At 44.7% G+C, this 26,670-nt stretch overlaps 1 protein-coding gene across 9 annotated transcripts in view; it reads left to right on the top strand.

The window, feature by feature from the left end:
• Positions 1–26,670, top strand: part of CAST (calpastatin) — a 116,762-nt gene that overhangs the window by 74,230 nt on the left and 15,862 nt on the right. For all 9 annotated transcript variants that reach the window (XM_074995307.1, XM_074995308.1, XM_074995310.1 and 6 more), the window contains 19 exons: positions 1,357–1,413; positions 1,539–1,655; positions 3,664–3,771; positions 3,864–3,932; positions 11,455–11,553; positions 13,078–13,158; positions 13,257–13,304; positions 14,167–14,262; positions 14,366–14,458; positions 15,168–15,269; positions 16,374–16,457; positions 17,850–17,897; positions 20,159–20,263; positions 20,970–21,071; positions 22,962–23,063; positions 25,052–25,135; positions 25,747–25,794; positions 25,982–26,077; positions 26,460–26,564. In XM_074995307.1, coding sequence (XP_074851408.1) covers positions 1,357–1,413; positions 1,539–1,655; positions 3,664–3,771; positions 3,864–3,932; positions 11,455–11,553; positions 13,078–13,158; positions 13,257–13,304; positions 14,167–14,262; positions 14,366–14,458; positions 15,168–15,269; positions 16,374–16,457; positions 17,850–17,897; positions 20,159–20,263; positions 20,970–21,071; positions 22,962–23,063; positions 25,052–25,135; positions 25,747–25,794; positions 25,982–26,077; positions 26,460–26,564 — 1,644 coding nt within the window. The remainder of the gene's footprint in view (positions 1–1,356; positions 1,414–1,538; positions 1,656–3,663; positions 3,772–3,863; positions 3,933–11,454; positions 11,554–13,077; positions 13,159–13,256; positions 13,305–14,166; positions 14,263–14,365; positions 14,459–15,167; positions 15,270–16,373; positions 16,458–17,849; positions 17,898–20,158; positions 20,264–20,969; positions 21,072–22,961; positions 23,064–25,051; positions 25,136–25,746; positions 25,795–25,981; positions 26,078–26,459; positions 26,565–26,670) is intronic.

The raw sequence follows: 26,670 nt of genomic DNA, 5'->3' as shown, positions 1-26,670 counted from the left end.
ACTACTTCCAGATGTGGCTTTCCCTTTGCTAGTGTATGAAGTCCTATACTGATAAGTGTTCATGTGATTGTGGCCTTGGGGTGCATGCAATCTGAGCAGAAATTGTATCTTCCTTTCTTTGTGCAGCCCTGACACTCAGAAAATAATTTCCTGTGTCTATAAATTGTCTAGCACAGGGGTCTGCAACCAGAATCACGAGAAAAGCCATTTTTTCCAAATTCAGTTATAAAATCAGTCCTTCAAGAGCTGCAGTGCATGTGAATAGGAGTCCTGAATAAATAACATCAAACCGTGCTTTTTATCACCCCTGTTTTAAGAACAGTGCACAAACAACAGTTGTGCCAGTTAGGAAGTTGTTACCCCCATTTCCAGGCTTTACCACCCCCAGGCTTAACCCCTCTGAGCTGCAACCTCCCACCTCCTTCACCCAAGCTTAACCCCCTGGAACCCCAACCCCTCCCTGCCCCCAGACTTAATCCCTCTGAACTCCCCCCCTCCCCACCTTTCCCCAGACTTAACTCACCTCAGTGCATAGTTCTGCCACAGCTGCTCTGCCCCCCCACCCCCCACAGCTGGCTGCTGCTGCCTCCTTCTTGGCACAGCTGAATGGCTCTGGCAGGGGTAGGCTTGGCCGCTGCTCCCTGCAGCTTTAATGCCGACTTAGACTTCTGCACACGTGGAGTGGCTCCCTGCCCAGCTGGCTTTCCCATCCAGGGCTCTCTGCCCTGCCCTGATGTCTGAGCAGCTCTGGCTGCCTCTGCTTAAACCACTAAATTAAAGTCAAAGCAGCAGAAATGTAGAGTTTTAAAGACCTAACAAAATGATTTATTTGGTAACGAGCTTTTGTGGGACAGACCCACTTCTTCAAATCAATTTCATTTACAATACAGACTGACATAAGTACAGAGGATGAAAATGGGGGGGGAAAGGCAATAAAAATTGACAACTCAAATAGGATAGAAGGAAGGGGGGATGTTCATTGTCCTGTCTGAGATAATCACCAGCATGAAACAAAGGGAAGCAATCCTTGTAATGCATGAGGTAGTTGATGTCTCTGTTCATACCACATGTTACTAAATTAAAGTCAGTTCGTTCAACGGATGCAACTGAATTTAGTTTTTTGTTTAAGCGGCGGCAGCCTCTGGAGCTGCACCTGGAGTCAGCAGTGGCAGCGCTTGGAGCCACAAGCGACCCCTCAAAGAGCCACATGCGGCTCTGAAGGCTCAGGTTGCTGACCCCTGGTCTAGCGAAACAAATGAATATTACATATGTTAAGTAAAACAAACTAAAAATCATTGAGTGGAGAACCTCTTAACAATTAAATATTTCCTAATATATCTGTGTTGTTATTGACAGCCAGCTGATTCTCAAGCTAAACAGCAACCTGAAGAGAAACAAAAGGAACCTGCTGGGGTGAGTTAGTTCCATTTTTTCCTGCTTTCATTTGGTTGGTTTTGGTTTGTTAGCTTTCTCAAAACAAAAACAAAATGACACTGAAATCTGTTCTGTACATTTAATAGTATATATATGGTTTTTAGGAAAAAAGCCCATCCAAATCTTCTCTAGCAAAAAGTTCCAAGCAAACTAGTCCAGAAAAAGTGGACGTCGGTCAGACTGAACAGTCGACACAAGTGTCTTCAATAGAAAAACCAAAGGTAAAGCAGAAGTTGTGATTCCTTTGTTGTTTTGTTTATTTCCTTGTACTGAGGGGGAATCCTGCAAGTCCTAGTTACAGATCCCACTGCGCGAGGCACATACACACAATGAACAAAAAGACAGGTGTCTGTCCCAAAAACAGATTGACTTTTCAAAGGTATGTGTGACAAAGCTTTTTGTGCTGCATTAAACTAAAGTCTAAGCTGTGTTAAGCATAAATAAAGCTTTATTCTTTGGCACTTAATGGGACCTTTGCATTTGCTTATTTAACCTCAATAATACCTTCAATGTACTTATTCAAAAGCACTGATGAGAATAGTATCCAAGCATTTGATTGGAAACCGCATCTTTTAATAGACATTGTGCAATCAAGGTGTTCCTACTAGCTTCAGATTCTCTCTCAAGTCATTCTTAGTTCTGCCAAGTATTTGGATGTTCTTCAAGGTGAGCCATATAAATTCATTGACAGCTGTGGGCCATTCTGCACATTTGAAACTCTTCTTACATTGTCTGCACTACCTTTTGGCTCAGGCCATGCTGTGGTTATGTCTGCGCTGCAGTGTAAACTCAGGGTTAGCATCGCTCAAGTTAGCAGCCCCAGGCTTTGTTAAACTAGGGCCAGAGCATGTATACCCACTTGTAACCCAGGTTAGGAGCTGTTGAAACTCCTCTCTCTCGCCATGTCCAAAGAATCAAAACTGGAGGTCTGGGAATATACCATGTTTGTGTCAGTTACCAGACACTTCTTTACACCCAGAGTGTCTTTGGCTGTATGTCGGTGGGGTGGAGTGGGGGGTGGTTGTGGAAAAGTGTGACATATGATATCTTTCCACAAGCTCTGCTGAACTCATCTTCAGGCTCTTTGTGTAAGTGCAAAATTTGCCTCTTGCACCAACAAAAGTTGGTCTGATTAAAAAAAGTATTACCCCAAGTACCTTTTCTCTCTAATAACATGGGGCTAAGATGGCTACAACGGCACTGCATGCAAACTGTTTTATTGTACATTATAGACATGAGACTGCATAATACAATCTTTTTCTCCCAGCACTGGCTGCTATTGCTGGAATTCAGTCATCTGCTGAGTCACAAGTTATTTCAGTGAGTTAGCATATTGTTCAGAGGAAGCTGCAATTAGTGAGAATTTCAGAGATTTAGAACTCAGCTTCCTATCTTGGGATGTTATACTTTGTAGAGAACCCTACACGTGAAGATATGAACTGGCAGGATACAATTACCTATGTTAGAGCATTTTGCATACAGCTTAATCGTTTTTATAAAATACTTATGAAACTTGTTATCATTTCCTTTTTAGTGAACTTTCTCCTTTTGCACCAGAAGTCAATGGCTGCGTCTGCATGAGATGCTTTTCCTGGCAAAACTGGGCTTTTTTAAAAAAATGGCTGAGCAAAACTCAGCACATCTGCCAGCAGCATTATACCTCTCCCCATTTCAGTATAACGCCTCTCTCAACAGTGTTCTGTGAACAAAACAGCCATGTAGATGCTCCAGGCCCCTTTTGTTGACAGACAAGGCTTCCGGCTCACTATGCAGCCCGGTTTGCAGAGCTTCTGGTCAGCCGTTCTGTCGAGAGAGTCGGGCAGTCTGGGTGCTCTTTGTCAACAGAGTGGATTGCTCTTTCAGTCTGCTTTTATGTGTAGACGCAATCTGTTGACAGAAGTTTTGCCAGGAAATCCCTTTTGACAGTGACTTCTAGCAACAGAGGTTTGTGTATAGATGTAGCCAACGTGTATAGCTGTATTATATCAATGCTTTTAGAGTAACAACAAGAGAGAATCCCACTAAAACTGCACCTTTCCTTCAGCACAGAATGTTGCTTAGCAGCATTAATAACGTGTTACTTGGAACATATATGCTCATGTTTTATCCTTAAACATTGCACAAAAGTTGTATTGGCAATTAATGTGGGATGTATACTAGGATAGAACTTGTCCATTTATAGTTTGACTGTTAACACAAAGTCATACAAGCATGCACTTTTTTTTCTAGCCTAAAACTGAAAACAAGTCATTGGCTAGTGGTACAGCAGGTGTAGCTACAGTTGGTGCAGTCACTGCTGCTGGTTTGGTTGCTACAGCTGATAAGCCAAGTACTGCGGTAGGTAACTACAGTCTAACGTAAGTCAGCTGCTTTGTGTAAACTTAACTCCTTTTACTCTGGTTTTCAGTACTATTTTCATCTTTTCTCAGACTAAAGAAAATAAATCAGCAGCTCCATCTTCAGCTGTTGAAGCTGCACCTAGTAAGCCACTTGAAAAAGTAAGTAACAATATACTGACACATAAGCCCTCATGTACAAAACACAGCTTTCCTTCTTAATAGCCTTTCCCAAACCTAACATTGGTTTCAATAATAGTTCAGTATGTTTCATCTTTAAAAATAAATTGTTACAAAATATTAACTAAATAATCAGTTAACTACAAATAATGAAGTAATTGGTGAATACATCTTTGAAAATGATTAATGGCTGTTGAATTTGTGCTGACTTGTTTGGTTTCCAGGAGTTCTCTGCAAAAAAAAAATCCTGCTCCTTTCCCCCTCTTCCCTCCCTGAATAAAAAGTCGACTTATGCAGCTTATTTCCTAATGGCAGGATATAATGACCTGCACTGAACCAGGGAGGGTGCAGACCTCCTCCTGTGGGAAAAGTAAACCCATACCACTGAAGTTTATTCCGTCTTTGATAACTACCCTCTGTATTGTGGTGTTTACTTATGCCCTTAGTCCAAGGTAATACTTTATGATCCTGTTTGCTGCATCTCTGCTAGATTTCAGGTAGATTCATTGTAGATTTTTTTTTGTTCTCCTTTTTAATAGAAATAACCCAGTCTCTTTATGATGATGGTGTTTTGAGACACTCTGTTGCACCAGATCAGTATTTTATCTGATCATTATTGATTTTATAAGACTAAGGAACAATCTCATTTTTAAGCCCCTGAACCAGAAACTTAGCTCATACTGCAGCTGTTGGAGAGGAGGTAGCTGGATATTCTAGAGCTAGGTTAGTTCTGTACTGTATGTTAGCTTTTCCTGTGGGACCAAATCCTGCCCTCGGCTCTCCTGCACTTTGGAAGCTGGCCAGCCTGCACAGCCCTGGCCCTCTGTAGGCCAGTCTTAAAGGGTCAATACCCCAGTTAATAATGCAGAAAAGACCTTGCATGAAAGGTACATTGATGTAATCTCAATAGTGTGACACTTCTCATATTTGTTTTAAGTAAAGAGACACTAAATCATAATTTTATTTGATTAGCAAGCAGTAAAGGACTGGATTTGACTCTACAGAATGGACAAGTTTTCCTCTGTGATCCTCGTCTTATTTGACATGAGTACTTCCCTTTGCTGAGAATTAACTGAAATTTACAAGAATCTTCTTTGCTGTCTTCCATTAGTTCCCTTGTATGCATGAATGCAGTTGACGGGCACAACTGTAAAGCTTTCTATATCCCTGCATTTTCGTAATAACCTATTGTAGACGTTCTTTTTCTGAAATTCAAGGAAAGAGGTTTTTCTTCATCAAGTGTCCCTGTGGGTGCTCCACAATAGGTGTCGGGCTTGCCCGGCGCCGCAGATCGGAAACTTTCCAGCAGTTTCTCCTGGATCGCGCATGCGCCTTGCGCATCCCTGGCCACGTGCGCGGTCCGGTCCCTGCCAGTTCCTTCTCAGCTGCCATCGGCTGCAGACGGAATCCGCTCAGGCTACGGCCAGAGGCAGATTAGCTAGAGTTTTTTTTGTGTAAATGGTTTTTCTTTCCCCAAAAAAAAAAACATGGACAAGAGGAAAAGCAAGAGAGTAAAATATATATATATATATATATATATATATATATATATATATATATATATATATATATAATACACACACACACACACACACACACACACACACACACACACACACACACACACACACACACACACACACACACACACACACACACACACAGAGTAAAAAGACAGAGAGGAACGGAGAAGACGCGTGGACGTGAAGGCCAGTAGGCCTCCCGCCGCTGCAGGCTGGTGTCCGCGAAGGGTAAACAGGCACGAATTCAGTGCTAAGTACCCTATTAACAGCACAAAGACTCACCGCGATGTCCTCTTCAGGCTTTAAAAAGTGTGAGTCCTGCCGCAAAGCTGTGCCAGCCTCCGATGGGCATAGTGAATGCATTCAGTGCCTGGGGGAATCACACGTTACCCAAAAGTGTTCCCATTGTGCTAAGCTCTCAGCCAGGGCCAGGAAAGACAGAGAAATGCGGCTAAAAATGCTCTTGTTTGATAAGGCTCTCCAACCTGACGTGCCGGAGAGGGACCCCCTGGGCTCCATAAAAGGAAGGCGGCTTCCCTCACCCCCTCGGTGCAGAAACGGAGGAAGCTCTCTCCAGCCCGATCCCTGCCGGCGGTCTCAGTGAGCGGGATGGGCGCAGCACATGGCCCCCAGCCTCATACCCAAACAAGCGGCAGCGCAGCAGTGCACGTGGCAGAGGCTGAGCCTTCGATTACCAAACAGCCGGCACGCGCAGCGCTCAGAGCGGTGGCCAGGCAAGCCCCGGAACCGGCAGCACTGCCACAGGCGGCACCGACCCCTGCGGCGCCAGCGGTGCAGGGCCAACAGGCATGGAGCCTGCAGGCACCGGAGGACGTTATCCGCGTGGCACCGCAGCTGAGCGTGCCGAGCGAGGTGCCGACAGCGGGGCTGAGATCCCCAGCACAGGAGGGGGTGGTGCCAGCCCCGCAGGGGAGGGGAAAGGCAAGAGCAAAAACCCGGCACCACAGCCCTTCCCTGGACAGGGCTGCAATGCTACTATCAACCAGCCCTCCCCTTATGCTGCACACGCCACCCAGAAGATCTGGGTCTCTACCAACCTATCCAGAGCCGCCTCCTCCGTTCCTCCAACCAGCGTCAGCATGGCTTGGGCCACCTTCGCCCTTTCTGGGATTGGATCCCTTGGAGTACTATCACAAACCAGTTTCACCATTGTCTGAATCGTCATGGAGATCTCGCTCTCCCAGACATCGGGGGTACTCACCCCGAGAGTGGTCCAGGTCCTCATCTCCGGACCCGTGCCCGTGCTGCCATGGTCGCTCTTACCATGCTGGACACAGACACCCCAGGCCTACACCTAGGGGCAGGTCCCCCCCGGCCGTCCAATACCCCTGCGGACACTCTCGGCCGGGGATGGAAACACAGCTGTCTCAAGGGGAGTTAATTTTGGAACCCCCAGACTTTCCTTCGCAAGCCTCTAGCGAGGCCGCAAGAACCTGAAAGTTCGAGGGAGGTTTACCCTAGTGGTTCCTCCTCGTCTTCCCCTGAAGAGGCTACGGCCCCTGAGACGTTGCTCCCCCGGACAACCTCAAACAGTTTCAGGAGCTGTTTAAAAAGGTGGCTTTCACGCAAGGCATCCAAACAGCAGAGGTACAGGAGAAACATCACAAACTCCTGAAAAATTTGAGACCCCCAGCTTCATCCAAAATCGCTGTCCCGCTCGACGAAGCCATCATGGAGTCAGCCACCACCATATGGCAAACCCCGGCCTCCGCTCCACCGATAAACAAGAGAGCGGATAAGAAATACTTCGTCCCAGTGAAGGGCATGGAGTTCCTCTTTAGTCACCCACAACCAAACTCACTGGTGGTAGAATCGTCTCAGCAGAGATCAAAGACTTCCCAGTACAAATCGGGGGGTTCAGACAGATGCCAAGAAGCTAGAAGTGTTTGGCAGAAAGGTATATTTCTCCTCCACCCTGTTATTGAGAGTGGCAAATTGTGCAGCACATCTAGCGAACCATAATTTTGACAATTATTCCAGGCTTACTTCTCTCATGGATTCGCTTCCGGAAGATAAGAAGCCGGTGCTAAAGGCGATTGTGCAAGAGGGCTACGCGGCTTCGAGGACGGGAGTCCAGATCGCCCTGGATGTGGCAGACACAACAGCATGCTCAACGGCTACAGCAGTGGTCATGCATAGAGAATCCTGGCTCCAGACATCGGGTGTCCCGAGGGATGTGCAGGCGAAGATTGTTGATCTTCCCTTTGACACGCAGAAGTTGTTTGCAGACTCAATCGACCCGGTCCTCCACTCCAGTAAGGACTCCAGAGCTGCACTTAGAACCCTGGGTATTTATACCCCTCCATATAGGAAGAAAAAGTATTACCCTCAGCAAAGACGATACCCGTACCAACCACAGCGTGCTCAGTACCAACGGGGTTATGACCAAGGGCGACATCAACAGCAGCAACAGTATAGAACTCCCAGGCGACGTTCTCAACAAAGCCCCGCATCCTCTGGGCAGGCCCAAAGGCAACAAGTTTGATGAGCAGGTCGAGGGCTGCACTATCACTACCATCGCGCAATGCCATTCCCAGCTAATGTTCCATCATCTCCTCCGACCGTTCCACCCCCAATGGCAAAAGATCACCGCAGACAAATGGGTACTGGAGATCATAACCATGGGTTACGCGATCCCCTTCCAGTCGCTCCCACTGCCGAAACCTCCGCCCAGGCCCCACCTCAGGGACGCTTCCCACGAGGCGAGACTCAAACAGGAGGTGGACCATCTTATGTTCATAGGGGCGGTGGAAAGAGTGCTGGAGCGATTCCAGGGGAAAGGTTTTTATTCACGCTACTTCCTTACAGAGAAGAAAACAGGAGGCTGGAGGCCCATCTTAGATCTTCGGGGCCTCAACCGGTACTTGCGCAAACAGCGTTTTCAGATGATCAGAGTCGCCTCTGTACTCACGGCACTGGACGATGGAGATTGGTTTGCAGCCCTCGACTTACAAGATGCGTATTTTCATATAACGATCCACCTGGCACGCAGATGCTTCCTCCGTTTTATGGCCAACAAAGAGCACTTCCAGTACAAGGTTCTTCCGTTCGGCCTCTCCTCGGCCCCCAGAGTCTTTACCAAAACCCTGGCAGTGGTGTCAGCCTACCTGCACAGACAGGGGGTATTTATATTCCCATATCTGGACGACTGCCTATTGAAAGGGGCCTCGAAGGCAGAGGTCCTACGCATGATACGCGTAACAGCAGACACGTTTTCTTCGCTGGGCCTGGTCATCAACCTCGCGAAGTCAAAGACTGACCCCACACAAGACATAGAGTTTATAGGGGCACATATAAACTCTATTACAGCAAGGGTCTATCTACCCGACACCCACTTTCGTGCCATCAGTTGGCTGGTGCAAGTCATTACATACAGCCCCACGGTGCCGGTCTTAATGTGCTTGCAGCTGCTAGGCCACATGGCGGCGGCGACGTTTGTGGTGCAGAATGCCAGATTACATATGCGCAGCCTGCAACATTGGCTGGTGAGCGTCTACAAGCCGGCATCCCACACTGTCCGCAGGGTGGTGTCGCCCACGACAGAGGTGCGCAGATCCCTGCAGTGGTGGGTAAACCCCAAGAACCTGCTAACAGGGGTACCCTTTCACCAACCACAAATCTCTATTTTTCTTGCTACTGACGCTTCCCACATAGGATGGGGAGCACACATCGGCGACAAGGTGACGCAAGGACTATGGTCTCCTGCAGAACAGTCACTGCACATAAACATACTGGAGCTCAGAGTAGCGTTCAACGCCTGCAAACACTTTCGAGACCACATACAGGGCAAAGTAGTCGGGATCAATACAGACAGTACCTCCACCATGTTTTATATAAATCGACAAGGAGGAGCTTGATCCTGTGCCCTATGTGCGGAAGCAGTCCAGCTGTGGAACTGGTGCATTGCCAACAATATAACGTTGAAAGCCTCGTATTTGCCGGGCGCTCACAACGTGAAAGTAGACCAGCTGAGCAGGCGCTTTGCACTCACGCACGAATGGCAGATCCGCTCCGATCTGCTACGACCGATCTTTCACACATGGGGGTTTCCTCAGATAGATCTGTTTGCCACTCACCACAACAAGAAGTGCCCCCAGTACTGCTCCAGGGCAGGATTGGGGCGGGGGTCCCTGGGGGACGCATTCACAATTTCATGGAAGGGCCCCCTACTTTACACGTTTCCCCCCACAGTGCTCATCCACAAGGTCTTGCAGAAGGCCAGAAGGGAGAGAGCCCGCATGATTCTGGTAGTCCCAACGTGGGATCGACAGCAGTGGTTCCCCTTGCTTCTGCGCATGTCTGACCGCTCACCGCTCCCCCTTCCGGTGGCGCCGGACCTACTCACGCAGGCCCAGGGGTCCATAGTGCACCCACACCCTCAAGGTCTGCGCTTACAAGCATGGCTAATCCGTGGCTCAGCTCCCTAGAAAGCACATGTACGGAGGGAGTACAAGTCCTGGAGAGTAGCTGAAGGACCTCCACCAGGAAGACCTACAAGCAGAAATGGACTCGATTCACTGCATGGTGTTCTGCCAAGCAGCTAGCTCCCCTTGACGTTCCTATACCTGTAATACTAAAATACTTATTGGACCTCAAGAGGGGCGGGCTTTCCCTATCCTCACTAAAGGTCCACCTCGCCGCTATATCTGCTTTTCGGCATGAAGAGGAGGGGCCCATGGTATTTGCCCATCCTATTGTTACCAGCTTCCTGAAGGGGCTGGTAAACCTGTACCCCCCTCGGAAAAAGCTTCCACCATCGTGGAACTTGGACCTGGTGCTCAGCGCGCTAACGGGCCCACCATTTGAACCCTTAGCCACGGTTCCCCTACGTCTCCTTATGATAAAAACAACCTTCCTCCTTGCAATTACGTCAGTTCGCAGGGTGAGTGAGCTTGCAGCCGTTACGGCAACGCTGCCTTGCACAGCATTCTCAAAGGAGGCGGTAACTTTACGGCTGCACCCAGCCTTTGTTCCGAAAGTTTCTTCAGAGTTCCACCTTAACGAACCCATAGTTTTACCTTCGTTTTACCCGAAGCCTCACAGCTGCAGCAAGGAGGCACGCCTACATCTCCTGGACATGAGGAGGGCGTTGGCCTTCTACATAGACAGAACTAAGTCCTTCCGGAAAACGGACAGACTTCTAGTCTCTCTCGCTCCCAGGTCAAAAGGAGAGGGTCTCTCTTCACAGAGAACCTCGAAGCACATTGTATCCTGTATAAAAATGTGCTACGAACTTCGAAAGACTCCTTTGCTGGCCCCGCCTAGGGCTCACTCCACCAGGGCGGTGGCGGCGTCAACAGCCTTTTTCAAGGGCATCGCGTTAAAAGACATCTGTAGAGCGGCGACCTGGTCATCCTATGACACCTTCACCAAGCATTATGCCCTACATCGGGTATTCCAAGAGGATACCCGCCTCTCGACAGCTGTCCTTTCGGGGGCAAGCTGCACATAAACCGATTACCCACCTCCTTACTTGGGTTACTGCTGGGTAGTCACCTATTGTGGAGCACCCACAGGGACACTCGATGAAGAAAGAGAAGTTACTCACAGTAGTAACGATGGTTCTTCGAGATGTGTCCCCGTGGGTGCTCCACCACCCGCCCATCCTCCCCGCTTCGGATCTCTGTTTAGTGTTTTTCAGGAGCATCCGAGGCGGTTGGTCAAGGAACTGGTGGGGACCGGATCACGCACATGGCTGGGGACGTGCAAGGGAGCGGCGCATGCCGGCGCATGTGCGATCCAGGAGAAACTGCTGGAAAGTTTCCGATCTGCGGCGCCCGGCGAGCCCGACACCTATTGTGGAGCACCCATGGGGACACATCTCGAAGAACCATCGTTACTACGGTGAGTAACTTCTCTTTCTTTTTCTATTTCTTTGCAGTTTTACCTTAATTGTACACATTGTGAAACATTTTTACATGGTATATGTTGACTCATATAACTATCTGCTTATTTTCTAGTCCGATGCAGACAAGGCCTTAGATGACCTGATAGGTACACTAGGAGAACCTGAAGAACATGTCCCTCCCAGTCCAGTCTACACTGGTCCAGAAATTACGGTATTGAATTGCTTATGTTACTTGTTGTTGTTATACAGGCTAATACGTGACCCCTGTGATCTCAAAACATTTTAAATATATTCACAAGTTCTCTGTAAGACATAAGGGGTGACTGCCACACAATCTACTGTTACTTTTAGGAGTTAAATGTTGCAAATATAGGTATACTGTAGAACACAATGAAGGAAAAAAGTTGCTATTTGCATTCACCTTCAAAGATGAATCTGACAGATTTACAAAAGAACATGTTTTTAAGCAAAATTGCTGGGAAGAGAGAGGAAAAAGCTTGGATGGGGAAGGGAATTCTCTGTACTTACTTTTTTACTTGTCATCTAGTAGAGATTAGGAGTCTGAGATTATGTTAATTTCAAATTTGAATATGGTGGGACGAAGAGAGTTTGCAAGCCCAGTTGATAGGGAGGGTAAGGGAGTGGAGTACACAGAAGAGTTCCCAAAATACGTAAAATTCACACTTGTATTTACATTAGATGAGGGAGCTTGAACTTGTACGTAACTCTGGGTGTGTGTACACTACCACCTTCCTTCGAAGGAAGGATGGTAATTAGGGTGTTGGGAGTTTACTAATGAAGTGCTGCCGTGCATCAGCAGCACTTCATTAAGCAAACTCCCCGCCCCCGTGGCAACTCCAAAGTTTTAGACTTCGAAGTCCTGGCATGTGTCTCGCTGCAGCGCACCCGCTGGTACTTCAAGTGCCAGGGCAACTTTGAAGACCTCTTACTCCTCAGAATTTTGAGGATTAAGGAGTAAGGGGACTTCAAAGTTGCCCCGGCACTTGGAAGTACCGGTGGGTGCACCGTGGCTAGATGCATGCTGGTACTTCGAAGTCTAAAACTTTGGAGTTGCCGCAGGGGGGAGTTTGCTTAATGAAGTGCTGCCTATGTACAGCAGCACTTCATTAGTAAACTCCCAACACCCTAATTACCATCCTTCCTTCAAAGGAAGTTGGTAGTGTACACAAGCCCTCTTTCTTTCAAAATTGACCCTTAATGTACCAGGTCCTATTTTTTCTTTTTTGTTTTTGTTCTTTTAAAGAAGTATCATTAGTGAGTATGTGACAGTGTGACTGGCCCCTGGAAGAGGGACTAGGTCTAATACACCTGTGACTGGTCAGCTGACCTCAATTAAATGTAAAATAGGGTAACTGGGCAAGGGGGAGGCACTTGGTGGTAAGTCGGAGAAGAGGACAAGAGACCCTGCTAGGGAAAAACCACGGTGTGATGTGGTGCTCAGTAAACAGATCATGGAAAATTCCTGAAGGGAGGACAAAGAGGCAACATGGGCTGAGGAACTGGTTTGTTAGTTTTGCCTGTGCTGGAAGAATAATATTGCCTGGAAAGAGACTCTGGGTATGGCAGTGGGTCCCTGTGAGCTGGGGAGAAGGCCAGCTTATTACAGGATAGAATGTGATTTTTATATTATTTATCTTTGTAAATTGGGAGCTTAAATTTGGTTTCAGCAAACATTAATTCAACGGTATTAACTCTGTTTTGTTTTTTCTTACAGGATTCATTTTCTTCTGTATATATTGAAGAACTGGGTAAACGGGAGGGTTCTATCCCTCCAGGGTACAGAAAATTATTGGAGGTAATAAAGTGAGCAAAGTAAGACGTATGCAACAGAGTTCTGGCTTTTCATGGCAGGATTATCTTCCATTCACCACAGAGCTCTACCTCTTTTTTCAGGGAGATGGCAGAGCTGTACCGCCAGAAAAAACAGAAGAACCACCTCAGGTAATATCAGATTTACATTTCAAAGGTAAAATTAGGTCATCATCAAGTTATTGGAAAACATTCTAATTAACTTCCTCCAACATCAGAAAATGCCAAGGTCCAGGAGCTGCTGACCACACACATTTCCTATTGAAGTCAGTGGGAAGCAGACGGAGTTCTGGCACAGAATTTTTAGTTAACATAATCTTGGAAAACTGAAAGAAGTTGAAACAATTGAATCTGATCATATTAGATGAGATATTGACAGTCATGGATGCAGGAATCCTTTAGTACTGTGTGTGGCAAAGAACATTTAAATCTGTGCGCTTAGTTGGGTCATAAAAGTGGCCCTGCTGGGTCAGACCATCTAGCCCAGTCTCCTGTCTTCCAACAATGGCCAATGCTAGGGGCGTTAGTGGGAATGAACAGAACAGGTTATCATTGAGTGATCTATCCCCTGTTGCCCATTCCCAGCTTCTGACAAACAGACCCTGGAGACACCATCACTGTCCATCTTGGCTACTAGCCATTGATGGACCTATTCTCCATGAATTTATCTAGTTCTTTTTTCAACCCTGTTAATAGTCTTGGCCTTAACATCCTATGGCAAGGAGTTCTACAGACTGCCTGTCGTTCATTCAGAATAGAGTTTGATTTCCTATAAGCTTACAACTAACGGAAAACGATAGGCTGAATTTTGATGTGAAGTGTCCGAAGGAATATTGGGGTGCCTCTTTTTGTGACTTCTCTGAGACAAAAGCATAACAATGACCCCTGAAATCCATATTGCTATTTCAGTGTGCACACACAGATTATAAACCAGGTTTTGACAGCCATTGACCTTTGAATGTTAAGCATAACTTACTGTGCAATTTCTATTTAGAAACCAATGACAGATGATGATATTGCAGATGCTCTGTCATCTGATTTTACCTGCAGAAACCCTGCCCAGGGAGAGGAAAAGAAAACTCTGAAAGAGGTATTGATTTTACCGGCGAAGGAATTTTTAACTTTGAATTTTTTTTTACACTTTTTGAAAATTTTGCCAGTAACTGAGTGTTTTCTTTTATCCTTACAAAAAGAAGCCGACAGAAGAAGAGATTGTACAAGAAAAGTCAACAAGTTCAGTCAAGAGTTCAGCTCCCCCTAAGGAGAAAAAGCCAAAGCTGGAAGAGGTATAAATATTCCCTTTTTGGAATAATATATTATAATGTTACAGCTGCATTTATAATGTTATAGCTGCATTGAACATACTTCATGTCAAAACATGGGCCTGACCCTGCAAGACATTGAACACCCTTGGCTTCAGTTGAACATATTAAGTACAATGGGAATTGCAGGTGCTGAGAGCCTGTCAGAGGTGTTTGCCTGTTACAGGATTGGGCCTGATATGGTCAAATAATTCTGCTTTTAGAGTCTGCAGGACTCTAAGAAGCCTGATAAACGTAGTATGCAAGCTCATTACAAAAATGACCTTGGGTGTTTTAGTGGTGTGGGGTACTTCTAATAGCAGGTTATGACTTCATTTCTTTAAACTTACTGGTCCTTCCCATATCTGAAGAGAACAAGTAATTTACGGCTTTGGTTAGGACCACGCAGTGCAGTAGTTGTCATCCGTAGTATTGCAGTCTCTGCTTTGCTCTTTCTTTTAGGAAGTTATTAATGTGATTAAATCTACTGATGTGATCTGTGTTTGCCATGTGCTACCCTCTCGTGTTCAGGAAATGTGGTGAAGCAGAGGAGAATTTAAAAATGCCATTTTATCTCTTTCTGAATGTGGGTACAAGCATGCTGCTTAGCGCCATACAGCATAGAAGACAACACACGTAAGGTAAACCTTGTGCCTTTTTACACAATCTGATTTACATATTTTCTTAAATCCAGGCAGCAATGAGTGACGATGCACTAGCAGCCCTTGTTGACACTCTTGGTGCACCAGAACCTGAACCTGAAGAAGACTTTAGTTCCATTGCAGAAGTCTCAGAGGTATAATTAAATTTACATTGCATCAGCTCCCCAAACTCCAGTTTTCTAGGTGTACAAAGGCATAAGAGGGAACAGCCCATGCCCCCAAAGAACTTATGTAAGTGACAGAAGACAAACAAGGGGAACAGAAATGGGATACAAGTGATCAGAGTAGGGGCTAGGGTAATAACTGGTGTAACTCTTCTCAGTTACAGTCAAATATTTTCTAATCTTTTGTCTGTCTGTTTTTTCCTTGTAACACTAGTTGTTGGGTTTGGTGGGGATGGGGAGTTGGTTACAGTTAATAGTATTATCTCTCGTAAATGGTTCCTATCTGACTTCTTTCTGATATTTTTGTTTGTAACCGGAATCTCTCCATTGTCCCTCTTAACTTCAGTGCTCGGTTGGTATTTAATCTCTGTGTGTTTTGAGTTTATGTCGAACACCACTCATCTTGTTAGCTTTACATTATTATCCTAACCCTTGTCCAAAGTCAGTTTTGGCCCAAAGCCAGGAGTGACAGAAAGGCAATAGAAAATGAATTGTTGCTAAGGTGCCTGGACTGCTGGTGTTAATGATGAACTTAATAGAAGGCCTAATGCGAAGAGCTGACTGGCAAAAGAGTCTTGAGTCGCTGAGAGAAGGCCTCTAAAGGAATTGAGTGCTTTGGAGCTCATGGAAAGACTCTCTAGAGGTGTTGCGGGGTGCACTGCTGGGACTCACTATCCCCAGGTGATTGCCTGTGTGTTCAGTACAGGAGAAATGCAATCCTACTCCCCTTCATCTTTTCCTGCTGTTAGCGAGGCCAGGTGGTAGAGGCCTCCAGGAGAATTGGGAGCTTGTATTGTGCCTTCAGAAGGCACATTAAGGCAGTGAAGTTTGTCTCTGCTCTGTGTCTCTGGATTGTGTTTGAAGTGAACATGTCATGATCATGTTCTCTATTAGTGTTCATTTCTAAACGGTGTTTTTCCCCTAAGGGTTGTGTGCTTGCCACGTACATTTGGCCATAAGTGCCTTTTAGAATGTGTCACTTAGATGGGAGAGATCCTTTTTAGGGAAGAGGGAATGTTGGTGATTTTTTTTCCTGGAATTTCTGTTTATATGTAATTGTGTCCTTTCCTTCAGGCAAAAGCAAAAGAGAAAAAAATAACGAAGGCTGGTGAACGTGATGATACAATTCCACCGGAATATAGATTGAAACCAGCTGTGGTAATTTTTCATCTATACTTGCCTCTGACTAGCTTGGTGGTTGTATCGCAGGCAGGCAGTGAAATTGGGGGGAAAATAAAGACTAACTGTGTAGCTGGCTCTCGTGCACCCCCCCACGCCCCAGCCCTTTCCCCTTCCTTAAGGATTCACTTAGAACTCTCTGCAAGTCTCTGTGTCCCTGTCCTTAACATGGTCACATTATATGAAGGCAGCAAACAGTGCTGGCATTTATTTGGAATGGTTTCTCATGTTAAGTGCTAGAAGCACCATTTTATAACTCGTATTATTTATGTCACTTGCATGTATAAATAAATACCTCTGGGAAACTCATTCATGTAGTATGAGGCACAAACACAACAGAGAAGCAGTACCAAAATTTTACAGATGGAAACAGGGTTTGTTCAAAACGATCAGTCGTGGTGGATTTAACAATCTGTATGTTTCAGCTGTCATCATTAGGTTTCAGTAGTAGCGCATTCCTTTTTGAGTGGGGCAGTTGTCACCTCTCAGACTTTCAGTGTGTCTGACTGCAGACCTGATAAGTTGACATTCAGAAGATTATCTTCAGAACCAGAAGGGTCCTAACTTGGCAGTCTGTCTTACTGTTGAATTATCTCCTGTTTTTCTTTGATCTGATGGAACTGAAGACTGTAATGGGGACTGGTCTCAGGACTAGATTCTCAGAAGTGTTTTGGTCCCTTCGTGCCACCCAGGTGTTGCTGTAGTATCTGATCTGCTGAGAAATCCCTTTATATGGGGATTCTCAGATGATGCAGAGCCAATATTCCTATGTTACCCCTTCTCTGGCTTTGGTACTGTGTCCGAAAGGGGAGTAGCATGTTAATGGTGTAGCCAAAATGAGCTACGTTTCTCCTTTTCCCACTTGACGTGTGGTTCCTTGAAAACCATTGTCAGCTGTTTGGTTAGGTCTGCTTTAACCTGGTGCCTACACATATGGGCCCTGATTCTTGGCTGCTGCTGCTGACAAAAACTAGGAAACAGACCACAGCAGCAGCGCTGATCAGTTTCCTGACACCTGGGAGCATCAGGGAGCCAGGCTCCAGCTCCCAGCCACTCACAGGAGCGGAAAACTGACTAGCAGAGCAGCGCTGATGAGTTTCCTGTCTCCTGTGAGTGGCAGGGAGATGGGAGCCAGTCTCCCATCTCTGTGTCCCTCACGGGAGACAGGAAGCTGTCCGGTGCTGCTGTGCTGGCCAGTTTCCTGGCTTCCCCAGTAATGCGAAATTTGGCTTACTTGGGGTTGTGCAGGAATCTCTGTGTAAGTTGGGGGTTTTCTGCACCCTCAACTTGCGATTGTTTGCTGGCATGAAACCTGTGTTTTGTAATAATGGTGGGAAAAATCCTAACAACATTATTTGTTTTTGCCTTCAGGATAAAGATGGAAAACCAATATTGCCAAAACCTGAAGAAAAACCAAAGGTTAGAAAAGTAACATATTGTAGGATTATGACTAGATATCCTGGTGGGTTTTGTTTTTGTCGTCTCTTCTCCTGTGTTCTGAGTATAACTACACAATCTTTGTCCCTTTTTATAGACTCACTTATTTACACACTGTGTAAGTGTAGCTGCATTTTACTTTCTAGCCATCTGTCTCTAACTGATATTGAAGTTGTATATTATTGTTGTGTAGGTGATACGCATAGGGTGTTTCTACACTTGCATTCCTCTTTCGAAAGAGGCATGCAAATGAGGCAAATCGAAAATGCTAATGATGTATAAATTTGCGTATTCAGTGCTTCATTTGCATATTCTAATTTCGAAAGCGCTTCTTTCGAAAGAAGAAGGCCAGTGTTGGATGCTCCTCTTTCGCAAGTAAACCCATCTTCAAAAGAATCCTTCTTCCCTTTATTTAAATAAAAAGGATTAAGTAAAGGGAAGAAGGATTCTTTCGAAAATGGGTTTACTTTTTGAAAGAGCAGCGTCTACACCGGCTTTCTTCTTTCGAAAGAAGCACTTTTGAAATTAGAATATGCAAATGAAGTGCAGAATATGGAAATTTAAACATGTGCATTTTCAATTTGCATACCTCTTTCGAAAGAGGGATGTAAGTGTAGAGACACCCTTACAGACAGGATGGAGACCATTGCTAGGCAAATAGGTATATGTTCAGAGTATTTCATTCTTGGCTAACAATGATTAAACTGTAAGCTTGCGGGGTCACAGGACCATCAGTGATTAGGCATAGGAGGAAAACTGTGTACAGATTGTAGCCTGTTTCTGAAACATTTACAGTGGAAATCATTAAGGGACTGAAAGCATTGTCCCAGTTAAGAGAAGTTGCAGAAGGCTAAACTTGGGAGAGCAGAAGAAGAACTTTTACTTTATTAAAATTGAAATTAAAATTGAACAGATATCTGAGCTGAGGTTTAAATTAGATGATGAAATGCTGATACTTCATGCCTCCTATTACTTACATGTGCTCTGTTCTGTATATTGTCTTACTAAATGCTAGGTTTGGCCTACACTTAAAAGTAGGGCAATGGAAGATAGATTCCATCCACCCAGCTACTATCACTCAGGGGCTACGTCTACACTAGCCCCAAACTTCGAAATGGCCACGCAAATGGCCATTTCGAAGTTTACTAATGAAGCGCTGAAATGCATATTCAGCGCTTCATTAGCATGCGGGCGGCCACGGCACTTCGAAATTGACGCGCCTCGCCGCCGCCGCACGGCTCGTCCCGACAGGGCTCTTTTTCGAAAGGACCCCACCTACTTCGAAGTCCCCTTATTCCCATGAGCTCATTTAATTTCAATTTTTTAATAAAGTAAAAGTTCATCTTCTGCTCTCCCAAGTTTAGCCTTCTGCAACTTCTCTTAACTGGGACAATGCTTTCAGTCCCTTAATGATTTCCACTGTAAATGTTTCAGAAACAGGCTACAATCTGTACACAGTTTTCCCCCTATGCCTAATCACTGATGGTCCTGTGACCCCGCAAGCTTACAGTTTAATCATTTTTAGCCAAGAATGAAATACTCTGAACATATACCTATTTGCCTAGCAATGGTCTCCTTTGCCTATTTGCCTAGCAATGAGCTCATGGGAATAAGGGGACTTCGAAGTAGGTGGGGTCCTTTCGGAAAAAGAGCCCCGTCGGGACGAGCCGTGCGGCGGCGAGGCGTGTCAATTTCGAAGTGCTGTGGCCGCCCGCATGGTAATGAAGCACTGAATATGCATTTCAGCGCTTCATTAGTAAACTTTGAAATGGCCATTTGCGTGGCCATTTCGAAGTTTGGGGCTAGTGTAGACAAGGCCAGGGATACGCTCTTTCCGCAGCAATGGGAAAATGACTTCCCTTGCCATAAGCTGTGCCTCCCATATGGGGTTATGCTGTCAAAGCTACATTGCTTTAGCTGTGTCAGTGTAAGCCCCACAGAGTAGACATAGCTGAAGTAATGTGTGCTGTTTTCTTTGAAAACTTAGTCTTCTCATGGGGAAAGAACATATACTTTGCTTTTCAGTAACACAATAAACAATTTTTAAAATGGAATGTTATTCCAGTAAAAAACATTTTAATTGAAAAACTGGACAAATTCTGGAAAAGATTTTTCTTAAGAAGTATTCACGAATTATGGATACATAATATTTTATATGGGCATTCCAGCTGCTGACTGAATGTTTGTAAAAAAATATTTGAATCCATCGCTTTACTACATTTTGTGTCCATTTTGCATTGCAGCCTGTAAGTGAATCTGATCTTATTGATGAATTTTCAAAAGACTTTGTCTGTCCTACACCACCTGCAGCCCAATCTAAACCATCTAAACCCACTGACACATCTAAAGTAAGTAAGTCTCCTTTGATCTTAGTAAAACCTTTTTTTAATATTCTCTGTTCAGTTTCACTTTCAACTGGATGCAATTTTAGGATGAAAGAACACTGTAAAATTTTAAGTGTATGCTTTTCTGGTTTCTGTAATCCATAATATTCTCTTCCCAAAAACATCACCTCATCTTTCTTTTCCCCATTATTTTTCTGTTGCCCTTGCTCTCAGTTCAGCTGTTGTCTGTATAAAATCCCTTTTCTGTTAGTGTTTTGACTGGTTTTAGCTTAAATTTATTCTCTCTCTCCCTCCCTTTCTCTCTCTCTCTTTTTTTTTTTATTTTTTTTTAAGCATTTACACTGGCTATGTCTACACTACAAAAATAACTTCAAAGATGAGCGTCTACACACACCCCTACGTTGAAGTTAAACTTCGAATTATGGCACTACTCCATTCCTGGGAGTGGAGTAATGACTTCGAAGTTGGGCTCCCTACTTCGAAGTAAGGGTAAATATGTGTAGACTGTCCGCTGGCTACTTCGATGTAGTGCCTAACTTTGAAGTTAGTTCCTAGTGTAGACGCACCCATTGAGTGCTAGTCAAAGAACCTTGTTGCAGCTCTTTTTGCTTGCTTTCTGTTAAGACTTATCTCCATATTCTTTTTATTTTTTTTTCATTGCCTTGTGCTTCAGTGCATTAATAAAGTCCACTGCCTTTGTTTCTTTCAGAAACCTGACGTTATTGCAACTGGAAAGGCTCCTGCAGAGGAAGTTGTTTCCTCTGCCGCAGTTTCTACTGTAGTGTCTTCAGCTCCATCAACTGCTACTTCAGTGGGTAACCTGTAGAGAATGGGAGTTGGGGCTCAATAAAAGCTGAAAGTCGTTTTCTGAAAAGTTAGAAACACAGGGCTCTGTGGGATAGTATTACAGACTTTGCAGCCAAGCCCTTCGGATAAATCATGAAGAAATTATACTGTAGGATATAGATTGAATTTTTAAGGGACACGTATGGTTTCCACTCTTGTGATGACCTCAGCATTTTTTTTTCTTGAAACAGACAGTCATTTCACTGTGCTTGAGGGTATGTAGTTCAAATCCTTTTCAAGGTTACGCTGTTTGTGAACATTTTATTGCCAGTAAAGATGTTAAGTTTTTATGAAAAAAAACAAAACAAAACAAAACCACCTGCTCTTGTATGTCTTTGGGAAGGCTATATTACTGGCAGACTTCCTTCACCCCTGTGGTCATAGAGTGTCCAGTTGTTGGTCATGCCTACCTGGTGACATTCTCCCAAGATCCTAGAGCATGGATGGGGAGCTATTTTTTTGGTCGGGAGCCACTGACTCACAAAAAAAAAATCAAATGTAGGATCTGGCTGTGAAGTAGGGTGTAGGAGCCAGGGGGGTGTAGGAGCCGGGGGGTGGCGTTGGAGACACTTACCTTTGCAGCTCCCCAGGGCACTCATGGCTCTGCACCCCATCTGCTCCCAGGCATCACGATTCTGGCCACTAGGAGTAGCAGCAGAAAAGCCTCCAGGCTAGTGCCTCCATGTGCTGCTATTCCCCTAGTGGGACAGCAGGAGTCAGAGAAGGACTGGCAGCATGCACAGCCTCTTCCTCCTGTCACCAGACAGGGCTTGCAGGCTAGATGGAGCTCTGGCTTGCCTGGGCCTATCACTTGGGGCTCCCAACCTTCAAAGTGGGGAGCCCACACTGCTGCTTCAGCCTTGCAGGGTGTGGGGCAGGTGGGGACTAAGCCCCAAGCCTTGCAGGCCAGATCTGCCTCAGGTGGTCCATGAGCTACAGCTTTCCAACCCCCTGTCCTAGAGGTTCTAGGCTGCAGTGTCATGATTTAGGGGCAGAGGCAATTTATAATTAGAACTATACCAAATTGCAGAGAAGTGCCTGTCATAGGGTTTTGAAAATGTTAAATTTCGTGGTTTCAGATATTTAAATCCTAAACCGTAGGAGTCCCAACACAAATGGAGGTCATGGTCTGGAGGGACATGAGTACTGTAGGCAGATGCAGTATTGCCATCCTTACAGTTGTGCTGCTGCTGCTGGTGGTGCTGGCTTCAGAACTGGACTCCAGCCAGCAGCCCTGGCACTTCGTGTAGCTGAGAGAGGTTCCCAGAGGTGGGTCTGGGCTGGTGCAGAAGAGGAAGTCCCTTCTCTCCTAAGCCTGCTCAGGACCAGCAGTTAGATCTCAGCACACAGTAGGTGCCCCTCCATGGCTCCAGGGCTAAAAAGGCCTAATGAGCTGGCAGTGGTTTTATGAGCATGGTGTCCCCCTGACTAGGGTGCCCTTGGTGATCATCACCCGCCCCGCCCCGCATAAGGTCAGGCCTGTCCTCTCAAAATGATGATCCACCTATATACCAGACCACACTTGCTTCTGTGTTGCTGCTGGCAGTGATGCTGCCATCAGAACTGCATGGTTGGCCAGAAGCTGCTGCTCTACGGCTGCCCAGCTCTGAAGCCAGCGCAGAACTAAAAGTGGTGGTTACTCCGACCCTCCCGATAATAGTAAGATTTCAGAATCCATGGTGGGTTGTTGTTTTTTTTTTAAACAGCCATGACTGAGGTATGACTTTATTTATGATTTTTGACTTTACTCGTTTGGATAGTTCGTAGCTTGTTTCCAGAATAAAAGTTGCCACGTTTTATAATGTCTGATCAGAAATTGTGCAGTTATGTTTAATAACATCTAATGCTTTTGTAGGTTGGACATGTGTCAGATGAGGCCGTGGAAGCCTTATGTGGTAGTCTAGGGAAGAAAGAGCCTGACCCCAAAGAAAGCCAACCTCCTGTGGATAAAGTGAAGGTATTAAAATATCCAGGCTTTCAAAAACACTTGTGAAAATAATTATCCTGGTTTATGCCATATTAGCTTTGACTAAACCATTTACAGTGGACCATATTTTGGCCATCTATTTTTAAGCAGAACTTCCTCTTGAAACCAACTTAAAGAATTCAGTTTAGAAACTTGTGAGGGGATCCATGGGCTTGGGCAGCTACAAGCCTCTGACAGGCATTGAACTTAACACAGCTGTCCACAGGAAATACACACTCAGCTGAGTTACATAAATGATCAGTCAGCCACTCATGAACTATTTGTAGAGAGATTTCAGCCACTTGCCCTGCTGTGCACCCCAGAAATACATTGTCTTGCAGTGCTCACTGTCCAAGGGAATGTTGCAAATTCATTAAGTTCACCACATCTTCATAGGATAGCAGACATGCCCCAGCCTTTGTAATCTGAGCTGAGATTCCCCGGCCATTTCAACCAAAACCATGCCGCTTTAGGTAAATTACAAAACAGATTTATGAACTATAGAAAGATAGATAGTAAGTGATTATAAGGAGCAGACGTAGAGATCAGAGTTGGTTACCTAAGAAATAAATTTTCGGTCTAACCTTTTAGTTAAACAGAATAACCAAGACTTGAATTAGTGCCCTTCCCTAGGTGGTAGAGGCAGTTTACAGCTCCTCAATGCACACACTGGTCCCAGGCTGAAAGAGGTATAGTGTCCCTAGTTCAAAGTCTGTGTCTTCTGGATGGTCTTCCAGGTATTGAGATGGGGGAAGAGGCCAAGTGATTATGTCACTGTCCCTCTTTTATACTTTCTTACAGCTGTTCTTTGCTGTGGGCTAGTCTGTCCCCATGGCACAAATGCCTGCTCTGAGGAGTCCCTGGGAGAGTAGCTTCTTTTTGATGGGCTATTGATGCCAGCCTGACTCTACTGTGCAGCAGCTGGAAGGCTGGCAATGAACATTTCCCAATCTCTCATTCTATTTAGTGGCACGTATAGCAGTACTTCATAACTCTATACACAATGACTATACATGCAATTCAACAGGATTTTGATGCTCAACAGATTGACTTTGAAAACAGTATCTGCCAAGGCGTACTTTGTACAAAACATTTCATAATCATATCACAGTGCTGAATGTGCTGGTGACAGGGTGCTACTTGGATGTAGGGTTTTACAGAATTATCAGCATAAATTAGTGATTATTTTTAAATTCATTTTAGACATGCATATATACAGTAAGAATGAAATATTTAGTAACAGACTGCCCTTTCTACATTCATGTAGTTCTTGGAAAAATGCATTAGTTGGTGTCTAATAACTAAGTGAAAGCAGAAGTAAAATGTGTATTTGAAATAAAAACAATCAACTAGTCTCTTCAGAACAAACCTAACTTTAGATTTTGTGCTGGCTTATGTAAATTTCCTCCTCCTTTTGAACATAAAAATGAAGGAAGAGAGGAAACACAGAGCTCCATACATATAGGTGTGCTATGAGTGAAACAACAGGGTTCTTATATTACTCAAAGGATCCGTCACTCTGTTTTATGAAATGTTGGCCATCAATCAGAACATTTCTCTGCCGACCTGAGAAACCTGTAAAGCCTTCCAACTCCAAGGTCAGGTATTTATTTAAAGCAGCTGACATTAGAATACCCCTGTGTATGGGAACTCTCAGCCAGCAGAAGGCTGGCTCTGCTGTCTTCCCAGTCCCAGCCTCACTAGGCCCAAGCCTGCCCCTGTGTAGCCTTGCCTTGCAGCCCTGAATCTGGGAGCGGTCAGTGTGTCTCATTTTATACTGCAGTTCATGAAGGATCAGTTGCAAGGCTCATCAGAAGGAAGGAAGGAAGAGATTTTGCCTGATATTTAAACTGCCTTTGCAAAGGCACATCTGCCTGCAATGTTGCTGTGCTTGAAGACAGTCAAAAACTTGGTCGCATTCATTGTGTAAGGCCTTATGATATTTCTGTTGATACTCCACTTTTGTTTTCCCCTTTTAGGAGAAAGCCAAACAAGAAGAACAAGAGAAACTGGGTGAAAATGAGGAAACAATCCCTCCTGAATACAGATTAATAGAAGCAAAGGTAATTCCTCATAGTGTGTTCCTGTGCTCTTTGAACCCCTTTCCTCATATGTGGACGTTGCTTCAGGCTCTACAGTAATACATCATTGACTTAATTGTAATCTGTGGTTCATCAGCATATCCAAATGCTAGGCAACTTTTATTTAGATATCTAAATATGGGTAGAGGCGGTTTAGCATTATATATCCAAATGTGGCTAATTTGGGTGAGAGGGATCAATGAAATTCTTTACTATTTGTAGTTCAAACCTTTATTGCTGATGTGTTAGAAGGAAATGACTCTCCTCGATCCTAAGTTCTGGAGTGATTACACAGGGCTACGAGTTAGGCTCTTATTTGCTGACTGTGTCTATTGATAAGCTTTGGAGAGACACACTCAACATGGAAGCTCTCAATAACGTTTCTAGAATCTCGTTTGGAGTATAACTGTATTTTAAATTCCTGCAACCATAGTTATGTCAGAAGCCTAAAGAATGGCAGTAAAACAAAGGAGAGAGCAGCAGGTAAATATGCTGTGTAATAACACTTCTTGTATATTTTAACCACTGTTACCAAAAGACTTGTGTATTCTGATCATAGAAAACCACTTTGTAAAACAGTGTTTTCTCTGTAGGATAAAGATGGAAAACCACTCTTGCCAAAACCTGAAGAAAAACCCCAGGTGAGATTCAGTAAATCTTTCACTTTTCCATTTGTTGTTGTTAATCAGAGAAGGAGAGGATTTCATATTCTTTAAGCTTTCAGCTCCATTCTGACTCTCTAAATTATGCAGGTATAATCAGAGTGATCAACAGATTTCAAAAAACAAAATGGATAAAAAAGCTGGTGTCATTTCTTTTTAATTATAGCCCTTGAGTGAAAGTGAGCTCTTAGATGCTTTGTCAGTGGGATTTGCCAGTTCCCCAGCAACAACATTACAATCTGCACCAGTGCTGACACCTCAGGTAAGACCGCTGAACTTACGTGAGCTGTATTATTCTGTTTTATACTTATTTAAAACAGCTTACATTTTTCCATGGTTTTTATAGTAAATGCAGGAGATAAAAAAATAGATCCAGGCCTCCTTAAACGATCAGAAAAATCAGTTGGGCTTTGCTGTTGTGTCTAATTTAATAGATGATTGTAGGTAACACACAATCACTGAGACTTTTCAGAGCAATCTAGGAATGTGGACATATGGGATAAAGTCCTAGATGCAATAAAAACACTAAAGATTGAAAATAAAACAGGTGTGTATCCCATAACCTTGGGATTTCCTTCATATGTTCATGTTATTGTACACTGGTAGCAATATTTTTATTTATTTATTAATTTTTTTAATTTTAGAAATCCACAGCTGTTAAATCTTCCCCAGCTACCTCTGAAGATGTTGTCTCTTCCACGACAGCTTCTGCAGTGCACTCAACAGCTCCTCCTCCAGCTGCCACTACTGTAAGCCACATGAACTGTTGTTGGTGATTGGTAGATCGCCCCCCCCCACCTCCCCACTGTGAAGTGAATTCTAGGCTCATGTATTTTACTTAGTTTTGGCTCTCTG

The sequence above is a fragment of the Carettochelys insculpta genome, chromosome 5 (assembly GCF_033958435.1).
Source record: "Carettochelys insculpta isolate YL-2023 chromosome 5, ASM3395843v1, whole genome shotgun sequence".
NCBI lineage: Eukaryota > Metazoa > Chordata > Testudines > Carettochelyidae > Carettochelys > Carettochelys insculpta.
Note: the sequence above shows the minus strand (reverse complement) of the source record. Positions and strands in the feature narration are given on the sequence as shown.